The 19,617-nt window shown below is 37.9% G+C and overlaps 1 protein-coding gene across 6 annotated transcripts; it reads right to left on the reverse strand.

Annotated features, from left to right (window-relative positions):
• Nucleotides 1-19,349, reverse strand: LOC103712110. Of its 6 annotated transcripts, none has more exons than XM_008798516.4 (8): nucleotides 19,180-19,349; nucleotides 12,119-12,247; nucleotides 11,922-12,023; nucleotides 8,356-8,541; nucleotides 8,140-8,244; nucleotides 5,592-5,738; nucleotides 1,853-2,012; nucleotides 1-1,354 (listed from the first exon to the last, which is right to left on the reverse strand). In XM_008798516.4, the coding sequence occupies exons 1-8, from the start codon at nucleotides 19,261-19,263 to the stop codon at nucleotides 189-191; spliced, it is 2,079 nt and encodes a 692-aa protein (XP_008796738.2). In that variant the 5' UTR covers nucleotides 19,264-19,349; the 3' UTR covers nucleotides 1-188. The 6 variants fall into 6 exon arrangements, with proteins under 6 accessions (XP_008796738.2, XP_008796736.2, XP_008796737.2 ...); XM_008798514.4 differs by having other exon boundaries at nucleotides 5,586-5,738; XM_008798515.4 differs by having other exon boundaries at nucleotides 8,140-8,247.
• Between the last annotated feature and the right edge of the window lie 268 nt (nucleotides 19,350-19,617).

The raw sequence follows: 19,617 nt of genomic DNA on the forward strand, positions 1-19,617 counted from the left end.
TGTCACAAGCCAGACTGCACCCAGAACCAAAGGATGCAAAGACCATGAGATATCATCAATCTACTAAGGCTTACAGAGCGTTCTACAGCATGGCCTTATCAAAGGCACCAAAATGGAGAGTCATAGTTCAAGACACCTCAAATCTGGGTTCCTATATACATGGTTAATTTCACCTTAGGTTGAATAATTTACCGGTTTAACTTTGGCAGCCAGTGCCTTTCCTCGTTCCCCTTCTGGCTGGACTGCAGCCCATTCTCGAACGAGCATGGCGACAGGTGATTGTCCGGCGGCTGCAGCTGGACACAAAACTCGCCCTGGCTGAAACTTTTGTGGTTGCTGAAAGTTAACGAAGCTGAACCTTGCTGGCCTGGGCTCTTGCTCGTGCCCAGGTGCCGATGGAAATATTCTTCGATGGCTGCAGTATCCTCCAGCACCGGAATATCACCCGTAAGGGTCTTGAAAGCAAACTCAATGCAAGGATCCGGCCAGGAATCTCCAAATGGTAATCTGAGAGGGGATCCTGATTTATTTTCATTCAGTTCTCCCAGATAAACCTGCTTTACAGGAGCAGCTTGTTCACCCGGACGCTCCCTGCTTTTTGGCTCTTCCAGAATTTCCAAGTCTATAATGGGTATCTCCTTTTGCTGATTGTTTTTCTTGGTAGCTGTTGGATGAGCTTGGAGTTGATCAGATAACTTTGCCAGTGCACCACTGGAGTGGCTAACAGTTCCAGAACTGGCCATGCGATCAGCTCTTAGTGCAGCCAAACGTTTGGAAGCCCGGAGTGGCATGGTTAGTGCTTTCAGAGCTTTAGCTTTCGTTGAGCCAGGCCTACGTCCCCTACGGCGCTTATTGGGCTGCATCTGTTCCTCGATCTTTGGATCCAGTTTTCTTTCCTCCGCCAGCTTACCTTCTACAGCTGGCAGGCTCATATCCTCTTGCTGGTGAGGCCTCATGATTTCAAGCTCTATTGGTATTTTATCTGCTGCTTCGTCTGGCTCTTTGTCTTGCATTTCAGAGAGATTCTCATGTACCACATCCAGCTTCCTCGGTGACAGTTCATCAAGGGTTTTGTTCAATTCCTCTGATGTAGTATCGCTCAACAGGTCCAGCTTCCTCGGTGACAGTTCAAGGGTTTTGTTGAATGCCTCTGACATAGCATCGCTCAAAGGTTCTGGTAACTTATCGATTGCTGGTTCTGAAACATTAACTGTTTCTGACTCCAATGTCTGTCTTGAAACTCCCACTGCATTACATCTTGGATCGAGCTTTCTATCGTCCGGAGCATCCTCTGAATTCCCTGAGTCCTTGACAGTTGACAAAGTCTTGCAACTAGAGTCAGTTCCACCCATATCTGCAATAAAGATGCATGAATTAGAAGGATGAGCATGGCCTGTAAAATTACTGATAAAAGTGAAAATCTTGTACCGTCCATCCGCAACGTATCAAACATGCCACAAAAAGAATTTAGTGCTAAAAGATAGATCCACCAGGATAGAGATCCAATCTAGTATGGCATCAGATTCCTTACACAGGTCTAGTACAAGGTTGGGTTGTATCTAAATTTTAAATTTATACAGGTTACTCTTGCATATCCCCAAGCCTGACAAGCATTCAGAAGCTGGTCTGGGTCAAAGATTTTGTCCTAGCCAAAACCAACAAGTATGTGCCAATGCCATTCGATATTCAGGAATTTAATTGCATCACCTTCAGCTCCTTCTCATCTTTCCTCAAGTTTATTGAGGGTTAGCCTGGTTTATTTGCACCAAAATCTCAACAAAATAGATGAAAATTCATTGTGGAAAAATCAACAAGTTTTCCAGTTTATTGCTGTGATAGTGAAGGACTTTACTCTGTGCTGAAGGATATTCCAGAAGTGGCACGGACAGTCTTTCAGGCAACTGATTGATCTCTGTCACTATCTTCACATTTGGGTCAGGTGTTCCTTCTGAAAAGAGGCATCGCTTTACTGCAGTTCCTTGTGATTTTATTCTTCTTGCTGCAGGAGAAGGCTGTGACAAAATTCTACATAAGAAACATGGATGGAAGAATCTAAACACACTCAAAAAAAGGCTAAAGATGGACATTTGAAGATAGCACCTAACAATACAATGAGGAATATCATGGTTCTGCTGTCAAAACTTAAGTATGGATCTCTTTGATGGTTCACAAAACTCATGGAAGGGAAATATTGCATGGGATTTGCAGATAAATGAAGAGAGTGAGAATAAACCAACACAGATAGTGCTAAAAGCAAGAGTAATAATCAGAGTAAATAAGAATAACCCCTAATAACTAGCATAAAAAGAATGAAAGATGATAATTTTGATGGAAATCATGGAATGACTTCCAAGTTAACTATTGGCAAGCAAAAATTTCCTTGGATCTATGTAACACATATATAATGCACATTACAGTTTAGTTAGGAATGTCTTCAACTGACACTACTGATATCAAACTACTAAAAATTTCTTCCTGTCTCATGGAAATTCATTCCTTTTCATAGCTTGGCAAGCTTTTTAAGATATATTCTGTCAACACAATGTCAACCTTCCACCCCTTTCATCTATCAGAACAGAAAAATTGTATGAAATATTTCAACCACTTCGGAATTAAACTTATATAGGGCACTACGAAACTACCAAACAAGGTGATAGAAATAGGAAAAATGGTGAAAATCTTAGAAAACCAATTTGGTTCATACCAGAAGATGAACAAGGACTATATACATATAAAGTTCAATTGATAAAAATAAATGGAAACTTTGTAAGCATTTTACCAGAAATACTTAAATACAATGGACAAGCATGACAATGAACAGATATGCAAGTATACCAAATCAAGTGTGTGTAACAATTAGGTGCTATATTGTAAAGACTTTCAGATAGGAATAGAATTTTCAAATTCTGGAACAGCATAAATTTTGCATAATAATAGTTTTTCTTAGTGCAATGTGACATAAATTATGGAAATCACTATGGCTACACATGCACAAGGCACTCGCACTCAATGCATTGCTGCGGCAGCACATGCAATAAAGCAAGCATGGTATAGCGGCACTCTATAATTTGTATGCCTCATAGACTAATTTTTGTCAGAAATAAATTGAAATTCAGGAATTAAAAAAGGCCCATGTTATTTTGCTAACTATTAATCGTAAGATAAAATTTCAAATCTCACCAAAAGCCACCAAAAAATCTTGAATTGAAAAAGATTTTTAGGATGGAGTTCAAAAATTGTTTAAAACTACACTATTACAGATGCATTAAAAATATAATCAAGATCCTTATCTGAGACTCTATTCTGAATAGAGATTCAAACTACCTCATTTAATCTAGCCCCTCTCTATGTCTATTTGCAACAACAATAAGCAAAAAAGACAAGTACATTTACTTTTCTGTTTTTTTATTCAAAAGAATCTGCTATTCTCCCTCTAAACCTGGCATCACCTTTCATGTTATCATGAATCTCCCTCTACGTCTCACTAATTTTATGTGAGAAGTGTGTCTGTGTGTGTGTGAGAGAGAGAGAGAGAGAGAGTTTGCAGCATGCATCATTGTGTGATGGGTGAGGAAAAAAAGGGGAGGGCATTACATGAAGAGACTCTAATTTGCTAAAATCAAAATTTAGCTAATTTCATTCATTCGATACCCTACGTGTGACAAGGTTCAAGGTATAAAGTAATTTCTTTTTTCATTTGAACCTACAACTTCAAAGGCTGTTTGGAAACAGAGGGCTCGCAAGACAATTGCTCATAGAAAGGAGCCATCATGAAAGCAAGTGGGGCAGTGCATGTCGCCTACAGATAAGTCTCCAATGAAGTTAAGATCAAATCTTTTAACAATAATCTTAGATGAGCTTTTATGACAAATATTTAGGAAATTGTGCTACAGCGCTTGCAATGTGCAGATAATTAAGTATTACTTGACAAGACTAAATGCTGAAGTACAACTACGGAGGAAAAACTCATAGGTTGAGGGCTTAAAATTCAAGAGAACAAAAATACAGAATATGAAACAGAACAAAAAATCAAAATGAAGATCCTAAATAAGATTGATGTGCAAGTGATATCACTGAGCAATTACTTTCAATATTAAGGGTGTTCTTTTAAGCAAATTATCTATATATCAGTATTGATTAGGTACCAGGTTGGTGAGTAACAGTATAATATCGTATTGGCACATGATGTGTTGCAACTTGCAACATCTCGGCTGATATCGATAAATGAAACCTTCTTTCTGATTTCCTTTTTTTCTTTTTGTAGTTTAATGAGGTGGACATCATATTTTTCTAATTTTTATATATTTTTAATGTTTTTAGGTCCTTAAGAAATCAACTGACTTTAGTGATACTAGTTTTAAAGAAAATAAGATTAAGTTTAAACAAACACATGAATGATTGACCATAAAATGAACAATAAAGTTATAAATACTTCAATTATAGCAATTAAACAGTATGTAATTCATTTTTAGTTCCACATAGAGTGCCTATGGGCCTCATAAACATTTGGATCAACTTCATAATCACGGCCTTGATTTTCTAGCCTGGATACTGTCTCCAATACTGCTTCTCATATTGTGGCTGGTGCTGCCCTATTAATCCTCGTAATAATGTATGATACCCGCCTAGTTATCCTAACTCAAAAAAATAGGCGGCAACAATATACTCACCTTCCCCCCCCCCCAAAACAAAAAAAAAAAAGGAAGGTAGTGCCTCTGTAGCCAAAATTTTCTACTTCATGTAACAATATCTCCAAATCTGGGAAGAATTAGGTGGGGCAGTTGAAGCAAAGTCGATGTAAAGTCGAGACCCACCTCCTATAGAATTTTAGTTTTTTCATATTTATTTCCACTAACCATACATATTTTGGAAAGTTGAGTCCTATTCGAATCGGAAGAAGAATCCAACTCAAATTATGCAAGGACAGACCTCACTAATATAAATAGATGTTGTGTATCTCTCTTTGTTATGGGGATCAATGAAAGAAAAAGAAACCTAGACTCTACTTTTGCCAAAAAAATTTACTATTTTTTTTTTGAGATTCGAGTAGAGCGGGTTGAGGAAATTCTTCCTTCTCCCCAATCGGATCAATGAGCATAGACAACTGTATTTTTAGTACTTGCAATCTATGATAACCACTTGCCAAATCTACCCATGCATGCCTCTCTTGCAGAATTGATTTATAACTCCAAATCCTAGCGGTTGATTGGATCTTCCAAATAGTTTTCATGTTTACCTATTACCAATGAACAATCTTTTGTACTGAACACCGTATCACTTTTGGTTTCATTATTTAATTATCTTCCTCTTCCTATTTTGTACAGAATCCCCAAAACACATGAGAAATTACAATTAGCCTTCCAGTTGCAGAGCTATATACTTCCTCATCCCTTACCCTTATAGTCATTTTGCATCATCATCCTTGTGTTTCAGAGTTGATATTGTGGAAAATTGGTCACCAAACAATAAAATTATGTCATTGTCAAGCATATCACAAAGCTACAAGTAATAGAAAATAAAATGAAGTTGGAAATAACAGTGCAAGTACTCAAAGATGTCGAAAATAATGAAAGTAGACGATTCACACTTACATGGGATTCCTTTTTAGAGGTATACAAGCCACTGGTATTTCTATTCTTTGGTTTAATTGCATATTTACTAACTTCTCCTGTTTCAATATACTGAATGGCATCCTTTCGGGACCGGAATACATATCCATTTACTGGATCAGTGTAGTACTGTACCAATGAAGTCAATAAAATACATATAACTTAGTTCAGGCGAACCATCTAGTATAAATATAAAAATAAAACCTAAGGAGTAAGGACCAAATTAAAAGTAAGCTAGGAAAACAAGTTGCATTGAACCAAATCATCCGAAAAAAAGTCAATAAAATTACTAGGATATAACAAATGGAACTGGTTACATGGAAGACAGTAATAAATGATGTTTCAAGTAGCTATCAACATTTAAAGTGAAAGAAGAATGTGAGCACCAGCATGTTCATCCTTGGAACTTGGAAGGTTAATGTTATTCAATAGAACAGGATACACATCAGGATATGATGCATCACAATATATTGTAAATACCAACACTTTTAGCTTTAAGAAGTATGCAATAAAGAAATGACTGGATCTTCAATATTGTTTACTTATTCTATATGAGAGTAAAAGTTATTATGACACTGTGCGTGCTAGGCTATCACCTTCTGCAGTAAATTGCTGCACTATGTAACTCTTAAAAACTTAGCCATAAATTTGCTTGGAGCAGAGCAAGGGATCAGGTTCCTCAGTCCCCGATCATCTTTAGAGACAATCATACGTGAGGCCTGAACATTTGTTCTAGATATCTATTGTTGGGTTGAATCACCATGTATAATGGTATGTGATTGTGGTACTGCCTGTATCTTAACTGACCAAACTAAAGGCCACAGAAACCAAGAGAGACAAAGAGCACTACTATGACACATATATGTAGCTAATGACTACATAGCAGCCACACCCATGAAACTGGAAAACTATCCGAAAATTATCTAAGACTAAGTGACTTATGTCATGTGATCATTAGTTTCTTTGTTTTTGCATGTTTAATTAACATATAAAACTTACTCCAATAGTTTATAGTCTAATTACCCTGATCAGGGTTTTTTTGTGCATATCTTCTCCCCAAATAGTAAAACTTGCATATCACTATAAAGTTGATATTCGCATACATACACTTTTGAAGCGATAGTTTTTGGTCTTTGAACCACTGGTGTTGCAATGCCATTGCTAAGCATCTATGATTTACCATGTAAATTTAAAAGACAAAAATGCCCTTCCAGATTCTTGCACCTATACCCTTTAAAAATCTCTACTATTGCATAGCAAATTTTTCCAAGGATATTTATGCAAAAATCCAAACATTTGCACATACATATCCAAAAGTCTCCAACAAATAGTTAGTGGGTGATCTGTATCAGATTTTGACAAAAGTTAAAGCTGTATGTATGAATTGTTCAAATGGACTATCTAGCTGTTTAAGACAATACAAACACTTTACAAGATTGGGCCTCTAGAAGCCAACCAGTCATCTCAAGAACCTTGCTACGACCACTTCCACTGTGATCACCTTTACCACATAGAATCTGTGTTACATGGACTCATGTCCAGCATCAAACATCCATTTCAGATATGTATCCGAGTTGGATAAGTACCAGATACGTGGATATTTATGGACTTATTTGGTTTCCACTTTTAATAATTGTCAAGAGTTGAGGTCTTGCAACAATGAGTTTAACCCCTCTGTTTTGATGTTCGGAGTGAACATTTATTAATTTAGAAATCGGTCAAGGACGTAGGTACAATAATAACTTTGCAAAATATTATTTTTATGATTTCCTTAGATAAATTGGAAGTTAGAACAAGAAGCATGTAAAAAGAAAGACCTTAACAAACAATTTCATTTTTTAAAGCTTTCTAATTATTTTTAACAAACAATACTTAAAGGTGTAAATATAAAATTTATTTAAAATTATATCCTTTCCAACATATCCCCGATCTGCCTTTCTTTCTCTTGCATAGTTGAACACTTAGATATGCATTCGAATCTGATTCTTGTATCTGTGTCCATGCAACAACGCATAGAATCCTTCTTAGCTAGAAGAAATGACTAGGGCAGAAGGATCACTGACACTGTAAGAAGATCCTAATATCAAAAAAAATAAATAAGCAAAGCGACAACATAATATTCGTGTAAAAAATACACATAGCAATATGATTCCAGAGTTACATCTCCCAATAAATGTGATACAACAGGCACATGTACATGTTCAATTTTAGTAAGGGGTTTTACCATCCTATATTCCCCTTTCTATATTCTGTGTAGCCCAATTAAATTTAGAAGGGTAATAGGTATAATATTCTTGTTCCAGAAGGGAGATCAGATTAAGAAATAGTTGAACTTGAAACATTATGCCAAGATTGTGGCATGATAACGAAATGCAATGCCAATTTAACTTAACTCAATGACCTCAGGTTAAACCAATATGGTATTGAGTAGATACTGCAATTAACTCTCAATCATTCATCATAACAAGTATACATCCATGAAAATAATTAACATGGCAGAAACAAAAGCTGATGCTGCATCAGGTAGCACCTGGTCTCTTTTTGCTCCACATCTCGAGCTAGTCTTTCGGTATCTAATTTCTTTTATCCAGCCACTAGGCAACCCATCTGGAGTATATTCAATCTGAGATCTAACCTGCTAATTAACAGAAAGTTCAGAATTTCCATCTGATGCAGAGAGGATTCAGATGATTGAATAACAATAAGACAATAAAGGAAAAGGAGGAAGTTTTAATCAAGAGCAAACATTTTCCATGGTGCTTCTCTTGATGCCTTTTCTCTGACTGGTTGAAGAGCAAGCATTTTCAGTAACTTTTGTAACTACACTTCTTTTCCGTTTGGCTCTGGGATTACACGACATTCCATCCTTGATATACCGAAGTACTTCATTCTTGGAATAGAATCTAAAACCAGTAACTGGATTGATGTAGCACTGCAGAAACAAAAGGAACAAAATTGTCGTTCTCATATTTTAGGCATTCTATTATAAAAGGATATTCTTAAATACCAGAGGACATTCATTAAACAAATATTACTTGTTTTTTCCTATAAGTTGTTGCTCCCTTTTTTCCGTGACATATTCTGATACTTCATTATGTCAGACAATGAATTTTATGTTGATACTACACCAGGCAACCAGCCGTAAGCACAGGATTAATGAGATTACTGAATTGATATGCCTTTTCCCAAGTCAGATGCAAAATTTTGGAACATTTAATGTAGATATGAAGAAATCTTATGTGCAGCTTGCAGCTTATGTCCTGAAGCTATCATGAAGAAGCGTACATGTTATGGCTAAAGCCAATCAGATCATGTTTCTTCGAACTCTATGTACAGTCATACCCAACCAATAGACACACTCATTCACACTAGCCAGTTGTTGGTGTACCAATTATGCCGTCCATTTATATTGCTTAGGTTATATATTACATGATCCAGTGCAGTGCATAAAGTACATAAGGTAAGTAATATAATGAGTGGTACCGCTATTTCATATCACTTCAGTAGTAGTTAGATTATATCTACCAACCCCATACTGAAAATTAGATACCTAAGGTGAACATCTACAAACCCTCTAGGGACTCGATGTGGGATGAGGTAATGTCCATGCGTTATTAGTGTTATCTAAAAGATGTCATATTAGTGTACTTTATTTAACAATGTGTTGGCAAGTCGTCATGATTTATATTAGTTGAACAAGATTCTGATTAATGAATCTATCTTTATTGCTTTGACATTAAATTTATCTGAGTGAATTATTAGGATGTCAAAAACTTACTTGACATATTTCACGGTAATCATCATGCATATATAGTTTTTCAGTTGTATGACATTAGGTAGAGGATCAAAATAATGTTTTAATGCATGAAACATGTTCTAAATAGCCTGTAATCAAGTTTTAACATTATTTTTTTTATAAATAAACCTAAAATAAGCCCATGTTGAACCCACTTTTTTTGTCTGCCACAGCAAGTGCTGGTGTTGTCAGGGGCACGCTGATATGTGTTGCATGTCGAAACAGCACACAGCAAGCTGCACATTTCCAATGCCAGCTAGTGGCTGGCACCCTGGGTGCTACTGGCACTTAAAACTTTGTATAAGACAAAGATAGGGACCAATACTAAGAGCCCATGGAAAGGATTTAATGCAGCGTATGCCGAACCGGCCCATACCGGCCGGTACAAACCGGTCCGGCCAGCTACCAGTACGGCGGAGCCGTGGAAACCGGTACAGGCCGGTTTCTTGCCGGAGACGAAGAAGACGAGGAGAAAAAGAGGAAGCGCGGGGAAGAGAGGGAGGGAACCCACCTTCGGCCGCCATCGGACAGCCGCGGAGGGGCGTCGGAGGCCGGTGGGGGGCGGCGGAGGCCGGCGGGGGGCGGGGGAGCCCGTGGGGGCGCTGCGGAGGCCACGGCCGCGGCCGCGTCCACTGTTTCGAAAGAAACATTGGGGATTTTTAAGTGAAGTCGGCAACCGATTTGCCTACTTCACTTAAAATCCCCAAATTAAAAAACGCGGCCGTGTCCCCTATTTCTTTCGAAACAGTGACGCGGCCGCGGCCGCGGCCTCCGCGGGCTCCCCCGCCCCCCGCCGGCCTCCGCCGCCCCCCACCGGCCTCCGACGCCCCTCCGCGGCTCTCCGATGGCGGCCAAAGGTGGGCTCGCTCCCTCTCTTCCCCGCGCTCCCTCTGGTTCTCTTCTTCTTCCCCGGTTCCGGCGGGGAAGAGCTTCCCGGTTCGTACCGCCCGGAGCACGGTACGAACCGGCCCGTACCGGTCCGGTAGGCAACCGGTACGCCTACCGGACCCGGTACGGTGGACCTTGATTTAATGGGTCCAAACAGGAACACAAGAAACAACTAAACTCTATCCTGAATAAAAGAAAAAAGATGTTGAAATTACCTTGAACCCTTTGAAAAACTCATCCAATTTGAAGGAGAGCTATAAATGGTAGAAGAAAGATTGAAAATAATTTGATCAAAGTAGCCACTAGAATGAGGTGGATGTATGTTAATTTGGTGCATACAACACTTGTTCGAATTTCAAAATAAGGGCATGATTGAAAGATTGTGAAGAGTGAACTTCTATTGCCAAAACTAATAACCAAAAACCACGGACCAGCCAAGAAAAGAAATAAAGCAAAATCCATTGTTCGCCATAGCAAAATAAGGCATTTAACAGCTAAATTCTATATTGAATACTCAAATTCTTGTCGTCCAATTGCATTCCAGTGAGGTAGATATTTGGTAGATGAAGGCAAAGGTCAATTTCCAGTGTCAGTTTGTTTAATGCTACTTAAATAAAGTACCATTATCTAGATTTTAGTTCAGAGACTAATTGCAATAATGAAGGTGGAGTTTGGGCTATATATCTCCATGCTCTTCAAGATGAACCTAGAAAGGTAATTTCAAGGTTTAAATGCCATGACCTTGACAAGCAAGGCTAGATAAGTTGTACAATTTACAAGGAATCCGCTTTTAGGGGTAATTTTTCTTAATATATATTGACATATATATGGTTGGCTTTATGACCAAGCTTCTAAATTGGTGCCTAAATTCCAACCAAGGCAACCTTAGGTGCCTGCAGTGAAACATAATCGCTTAGTTGGAAAGAAGGGAGGCCTGCCATACCACTTGTTTAGTTTAAGATTATCCAATCCTCAGGCAAAGAGGAAAGATAGTACAAGATTAAATAGGGCATCATTTTGATTAATGAGGTATAATTTATAAGCTGTATAGCCAAATTGAAATGCAAATATCATTCACTTTCATGTAATATATAGGTATAATATACATGCAAGAATGTGTAACCACATACATGCAAGGTATAAGTATGTCTAGCAAAGAATAGGAAATGCTGGCAAAACACTTGGTAATGATTGGAAATCAGAGGTGTAAGGTGCTAATACAATATGCTAGTATTGAGAAAATATGATACCTTTACTCCATCGAGATATGAACTAAGGAACTTCAGTTTTAAATATGGAACCATGAATTAAATCACTGATCATGCAAATAGGCAATTTTGTAAAATCAGTTCTTACCATACCTTGTAATGATACTATGCCATTGATTCAAGCTGGCATGCCAACTAAAACATGCTCTACGTTATAATAAATTTTCACAAATTCAGCAAATACAGCTGCTTACCACATGACATATTAGATAATATGGACCAGCATGTTGCCTAAACAGAATAATTCCCAATAGTGACACAACAAATGGCTCAAGATCAATTTGGCTGTAAGGCATCAATGTGAAGTACAAATTGGGCTTTCATGAATAACTAATGAAGCATATGTTTTAATTTCACTACCTTGTACTGTCGCCCTGCGTGCGTGCCACTCTTTCGAGTTTTAAACTCCAAAACCCAACCAGCAGGCAGCCAATCAGGAAAATCTTTTATCTGTTCTGCAAGCTAATTATTTATTGAAAAATTAGTATATCAGGACAAACTGTCCATTACTCCACGTAGCATGTCAATAAATAGATCCATAATAGAAGCAAACTTACTGGATGCACGTTATCTCCAAAACAAGATGTTGGTTTGGATATGTAACCATCTACCCTTTCATAATTGAGATAGTGCATAATCTCCTCTTTCGAATGGAATGTACGGGAAGATGTTGGACATGTGTAACACTAAAAATTACATAAACAATTCACAGTAGTATAAGTTGCAACCTGTGTAAGATGGTTGTGACATACCAAATGACTTTCATGAACTATAATGTATCTTTTATTCTACCTTTTCACCTATGACCTCCCTATTTAATTTATTATGCAGAATTGACTTTCTATTTAATCATCATTTATAAGAAAAAGACAATTAATCACATTAAACGACCTTCTACAATTAATGAATTGACCAATAAATCATGTTGTGTACAAGAAAAGTCAGCATATGGCAATACAGCCCAAATGAAATGAAAAGCTGGCAATCATGATTTAGAGTAAGATATTCTATTGCATCTAATTTTTCCATTTCATATAAGTGAAGACACTGCATTTTTTTTGTTAAAAAACTTTAATTTGACACAAGGTTCTTGAACAAAAGGAGTTTAGATACAAAACCATGCTACATACTTTTGCTTCTAATACTAACTTCTTTGTAAAATTAAGAAAAAAGAATATGTAACTAAACCATTTAGCAAATATTGAACAACAGAGAATTTTAAAAATGAAGCTAATTTGGAATTCTCCAACTGACATCATAATCAGAGTTCAAACTTGAAAGATGTATGAGCACCTCCACAAACACAAAATACAACTTAAGTGCTGGAGGTATTGGGCATCCTGATGCGGCAAATGCTATGTAATGTTGTGCCAATAGATCTGCTGACTGATGCCTATTAATTAACCACTAGGTCTCAAAAGCTTGAGAAGAGAGAAAGGATCAACAGAATGTATTAGGCCTAGCATCCCCCCCTTCCTCCCAAACCCAAAACCACACGTGCAGCTCGGATCATACATGCAGAGACTACACCAAGGACTAGATGACAACAGGAAATTAAATAAATAAATGATATGGAGGTGATTTGAACTTGCAACCTCCAGAAATCTGAGCTCTAATACCATGCTAACCACTGGACCTTAAGGCTTTACAAGCTTAAGTTGATAGTGAACAGGCAAACAATCAATATCAGGTTTAATAATGACAAAACACAAAACAATTAAATGATGACTTATGATCCCCTTTTAAGTAGAAATCGAAAAAAAAAATAATGGACTCAATACCAAGTGCTGGTGGCCAGTACTAGATCAGTATATACATGCCGGTGAAACATTGACTGGCACTCACTGGTGGAATTTGAAACCTTGCGAGCAAAAAAGAACATCGACAGACTCAACTCCAAATATATGTACATAAACATGCACATAACATATGCACACTGCCTTCATTTTTTGATTAATTTTTGCCAATATGCAATAGATTTGTGGGCTTGTCACACTCATCTTCCATGTTGTTCCAATCTGTTGGTATCTCAGTTTCTTCTCATGGTTGATCCTAGATAGTGGAAAGGACAGACATACCCATATCTCACAAGCAAGGACCTATGAGACATCTTGGTGGCTCTTTTATGTCCAACCATCAACACATTGGCACAACATTTACAGAAGGAAATTTCATTGAAATTTCAAAAATAATCAAATCTCAGAACTTTGGTAAACCAAAGTTTAACACTCTCTCAAGTCCCAACACTTGAGATTTCTTTTCCTTAGATGATTGTTTCTGTAAGTTCACAGAAGGAATCATAGAATTATATCCATTAGTAGGTCCAATCTGCTGCAAAGGGGTGGAAACAGGATATTTGCCTTGTCCCTTTTTCTTTTGTTTTTGTTTCTCTTTTTTGTGTTTTTTTTTTTTTTGGGGGGGGGGGGGGGGGGGGGGTTAGGAATGATAAAACAATAGCATGATAATTTTGATGTCACTTAATAGCATTTGATTTTCAGCAAAGTCTTTTGCTAGCATTTTGAAATCTCTCTCTTAATATTATGTGAAAAAGTTATTACTAAGATCATACTGGGCCTATATTCAGTGCACTTCATTTGGAGCATGTGTTGGTTAGGAAAATGGATGGGCAAATCAAGTAATGATAAGAACCTCAATGGACAAAACAGATGTTTCTATTAGATTTAAGAATTAAAATTAAGACAATGAATATGTAAGAGAAACATCGAAAATTTGAAAGGAAGATTTTTCCTAAGAAAACCTCTAAATGGAAACAATATCATGATCAAGAAGCTTGATATGAAAGGATCCTTGCCAGCAACAACAACGAGTTAAAAAATGTTTTAACTATTGCTCTTCACTTCTTTCCTTGGTCATTGCTTCTTTCTAAAGACCAAACTGGCACAACAATGACTCTTTTTTTGCTAGAACGCAACAATGACTCATTGCACAAACGATGAAAGCCACCATTTTAGTTTCTCTGGAGTTTGGACGAGATGTTACTAGCTAATAAAAAACACCAAAAGAAAAGGAAAAAAGAGGGTAGGATGTGTTGTGTAAGAATCATATGGGGAAATCAGTAAGCATGTGATAGAGGTGTAAAAAGTCTTCTCATCTTGAGAAAACCAAACAGCATTAATAAAACCACATCATGGTTAATGTGCCCAATCCAATACTATCTTATTTGATAATAGTTTGTACCTGAAAAATAGGAATGTAATGAGGAAATAGAGCCAGCAGATCACGAATTTGATTTTCCTTTCCTATCCTTGTATTCCACATTTGGGAGAGCCAGACCTGGACTAGTAGAATACCAGAACTAGGTTTCCTTTGTTATATTATATACTATACTAGTAGAATTTTACACATTCGGGGGAGCAACGACCACGGCCAGCACCCCTTGGTTTCACCACTACTGCTGTAAATCACCATCCTCACTAGTATATCACATGATTATCCCATGTTGTTTTCCCAACTTCACAATGATGGCTAGAATACTACATTTTTTTCATGTCGTGGCCTTATCTTTCAACATCTCTTATAACTTGACTGCAGCGATCTCCCATCAAGATACCCTTACAGCTCATAATTGGAACTAAAACTTCCCTTCGATAATTCTGATAAAGCTTACTGTGAAGGAATAGCAACTCTATAAACAAGAATACAAATTATTTAGGAATTAAAGAGGATCTCTAGCCAAGCAGCTCGATATTTATGATTCACCCAAAAAGATGTAGCCATTTAGAACTCTTCTCCTTCATTATCACATGTCTCTAGAAGAGTTCAGAAAAACCAATAAAACTCAGTCCTCACAAGCAAGATTTCTGTGGCGGCAGAAGTATAATCTCAAGCAGCCTATAAAAAGGAGGGGGAAAAAGACAAAAGAATCATTTGGGACTAGTTTTCTGTCTAATAAAGTACAAAATAAGTGCATGACTCCGAAGAAGGGTCCTCCATAATATAAAGTGAACTGAGGTTCTGTAGCATTAAGCTAAACAATTCAAATAATCAGGACCAATTCCACAGTACAAATTCTGAAACTTTAGTTTCACATCGTAGACTTCGCCGTCCTCTCAATATTGCCTCAGTCACCTACTTCTCAAGAAATATGACTGCAGCTTTCCTGAGATATTTATATTGTTCAGAGCAAAGTCATAATCATGTCACAATTCTTTGTTCAAAAGGTTTTAAAGAGTGAACTTTAGCTGTGCCTCCTAGAATCAAGAAATGAATAGTATGCTTGAGCATAAAGAAAAAGTAGCATCATCAACCTCATATTTGTGATTTGATCTGCATATTATCAGTGGTACCACTCTTGTCACTAGAATTCAGAATATCGTTTTCAACTTATTGCAACAATTAAGTGTTCATATGAACTCCAAAAGATCTGGAGTTAATATATTATGCAAACATGACTGAATGTGTATACACCTGTAGAGCAAAAAGTCACAATTCTAGAGCTATATCACTTACTTGTCAACAAAGAATCCCAGAGAGACTAAACAATCACCTCTACAACACTGATAAAATATTGCAAACTCAGCATTGCCCTCATGGTCGCACCCCCTCCTGTGCTTGAGGAGGGTTCAAGATTTGACTATTGGGTGGTACATCTCCAAGTATTTGTACTTGGTTAATTTACTTCGGGTGGAAAATTTACTTTATGATGTATTCCACACTCACAAGATCATTTGGTGTTGAATCACATCACATGTATCTTCACTAATAGTATATCTTCAATGTTTGTTATGACTTGAAAAGGAATCCGCCAATAGGGCAAGCAACATGCGGCAGTCATAGCCAACTGTAATAGTTGTTCATGGTTAAACATGAAACCTAGCAGGAGATAGCAGGAGAAAATGAGACAAAAGAAGACAAAGATGCAGCACGTACAGATACTGCAAAGGGGAAGTAAGGGGTGGAGAGAAAGAAGATGAGAAACAACAAAAGGTCATACAAATCAGCTTTTTGTGTCAACAAAGTGTCAGATACTTTGTGCCACTTTTGGTATCTGGTGGTGGCGTTCCTCGTATCAGCAGTGCCCACATGCAAAGTCTGAAGATATTATGCTTATGGGACTGCATCATTGCTTTATGCCTGTCTACATTTCTATGAGTTTATTTTTGTTAGCTAATCTGCTAATGCCAGTTAACTTCACCAAAATACATGTTATTTACCATTCTGAGTGGTTGCCAAAACACTGTCATCCTTCTTTAAGAGTTTAAGTCAGTTGTGTCTGAGTCCACCAATGAACTCACCTCATCATTCACCATACTGTCACTGCTTTTATTATCAACCACAAGATTGCATCTTTGAGCCCATGAACTCTTCTTCATGGTCATGCATCCTTGAGCATCTCTAACTTTGCCCTTTGAGCTTTATGCCTAGGTCACCTCATCTCCAGCACCTAATGATTTCTATACTACCATCACAGTTTCCTTCCCTTTGTTTGTTGCATGGTTGAGCCCAAGGTTCGCCGTATCAGCCCGAACCAGACGGTACAGAGCGTACCGTACCGTACTGGTTCGGTACCGATACCGGTACAGGTAGCGTACCGATACTCGGTATGCCAAAAAGAATTTGTACCATACTGTACCAACACTGTGCTAGTGTGGCACCGGTATGGGGCCTATTACCGAGACGGCAAACCTTGATTCAGCCATCATTTAATTGCATGATATCCAACTTGAATTCAAGGACAAGCATCAATGAGATATGATGTAATAGGTTTTTGGTACATATAATACAACAAACAAATACTCTTAGCATGTTCTCAGTGATTTATTCTTTATTTATATATGATTATACACATGTATGTATATAGAGGACTTCTACATACTGCAACCATGGCTAGATGTCATTAAGGCTGCAAGTTGTTTGCACTCAGCTCATGGTCAGCTTGATCTGTGCTCACTTGAATAGCAAGCAATATGAGATTAAATTTGTCGATCAGCTAGAATGTTACGCTCTTTTTGGCCAATCATGTGCGTTATGCGTCATGTATTCTTTGCTTTTCCATGCAATTTATGTCCCTGTATCACATGTTTCTTTGCTAGTTTACTCCCACTTCCATATCTTGTATCGCACTTTCTCATTCCCTGTCCAGGCAATGATGTTCATAATCAGTGCAGTCAAAAAACTGACCTCATCTTGGGAATCCTTATTATACCTAGAGGATGATGAGGTGAAAACTTATAATGCGGTCGTTCCTGACTGATGCTTCAGTGCCCATCTATCCAATTCATATAATATCCCAATCCACGGTAAAAAAACATATTGAGAAGCCCACGAGTCAACTGAAATATAAAAGTCAAGCAAGCGAGGCATAGGATGAGTGTTTTAATGATGTTGATAACACCAACCCAGGTTTCTGGAGGCACCACAAATCACCATTGAAATAGAGAATCTGTTAGGGACACTGATCAACTTCAACTCGGTAACCCCATAAAACGATCTTGTCCAGGATGCATTCCATGCATATCTCCCCTTCACATATAGGAACAGCCCACAAGACGAACATCCACTATGCATTCAGACAATCCTTAAAAATCATGTAATTTTCCTATAACTTCATGTTACATATGAAGTAATTTACGCTTTCTTTGGTTTAAGAAAAGAAAAGGAAAGGATAATTAATTAATGCAAGAAGAAGAAAAGAAAGAAAAGAAAATCTGAAAAGAAAACTTTAGCTAAACTAGTAAATCGTGGAGCAAGTTGTTAATAAAGCAGTCATAATTTCATCTAGCTATCTTAATTGACTTATCTTTTTTTACCTCTCGAAATCTTATCCAAAACTGAAGGGTGGCAAATCAGACCTTAGAATCATTTAAAAAGAAAATCCTTATTTCCCTCTTCAAATACTCATCTCAAAGTGGAAAGATCAGCAAAACATTGGAAAAGATGACACTTTACAACTTATTTAGAAAAACTCACCTACATGCATCATTTTATACCATATAACAGCCCAGCTGCTAAGCAAATCCTACACCGACTCACCAATGGGGCTTAAGCATCAAAAAGTGGCACGTGCCAATTCATCGCCACTAGAAATGATTCCCCAATTCCTTTTTACTCTGAACTTCTTCCTCAGCAACCTAAGAACACCTCAGAATGCTAATCGTTATTTCCAGCAGTGTCGGACAAGGCCAATTTGGTAATTTTGGAATGGTAAAGTTCAAAAAAAAAAAAGGTGTCAGCTAACATGCGCCCCTCCCCCCCGTTTCTATCCCTTCTAACCTGCACCAGTTGAGAAGCCTAAAGAACTCAGGAGCCGCCGACACTTCAGCTGTAAGAATCACAAGAACCTAAATAACCCTCCCTTCCTTTCCCTTATCATTTTACTGTCTATCAAATGTTTCCTTCTTCCATTCTTCTAAAACTTCCACAAAATCCCAAAACAGAAATCCAACTCCATATTTCCGATATAAAATGGCAATAACATGAAGCACAAAAAAGAGAAGAAGAAAGAAAAAGAGAAATAAACAAAATTAGTACACTTCTTTTATCATCAAAACCCTAAATCCATGCACAAATTGCAAGTTGACAGCAAAAAGAGCGAAATAATGACACAAAAAAGAAAAAAACGGAGAACGGAGCTAAAGAGGAGACGAATCCACTTTACCACATCTTTATCTCCGGTCATGCTCGTCTTGACCACCATCTTCCACCCCTCCGGCAGCCATTCCGGCCGCTCCGCCGCCAACATTCCCAAAACCCTCCCCCTTTTCCGGCGATCTCTCGCCGGATTCCTCCCTTTCCCTATTCCCTTCCCCCCTCTTATCTCCGTTCGCTTCTCGGCGAAAAAAGCCGTGATTATAAGAGTCCTCAGACACCGAAACCCACGTGTTGGTGCTACCCCGCCTAGAGATCCGAGCACGAGCGAGCGGCCTCGGTGTCCGGGAGATCAAATCAGACGGTTGGAATTATTCATAATTTGAGTTGATTTTTATTTTTATATAATTTTCTTGCTCTGTCGTGGTAGAGAGAGAGAGCGCGCGTTCGGGGGATTGTGTCCGTGCGAGCAAGATGCTCGCCTTTTCTCTCTCTATCCGGTTCCCAC

The sequence above is a fragment of the Phoenix dactylifera genome, chromosome 2 (genome assembly GCF_009389715.1).
Source record: "Phoenix dactylifera cultivar Barhee BC4 chromosome 2, palm_55x_up_171113_PBpolish2nd_filt_p, whole genome shotgun sequence".
Lineage (NCBI taxonomy): Eukaryota > Viridiplantae > Streptophyta > Magnoliopsida > Arecales > Arecaceae > Phoenix > Phoenix dactylifera.

Excerpts from the sequence above, each read along its gene's own strand:
- LOC103712110 (XM_008798513.4), bottom strand. The coding sequence starts at position 19,263 with ATGTTGGCGGCGGAGCGGCCGGAATGGCTGCCGGAGGGGTGGAAGATG. Across the intron at positions 2,013-5,585 it reads AAAAGGAATCCCATGTAAGT|CCTTCTCCTGCAGCAAGAAG; the intron begins GTGAATCGTCTA and ends ATTTTGTCACAG. Across the intron at positions 1,355-1,852 it reads GGAATATCCTTCAGCACAGA|ATATGGGTGGAACTGACTCT; the intron begins GTAAAGTCCTTC and ends TCTTTATTGCAG.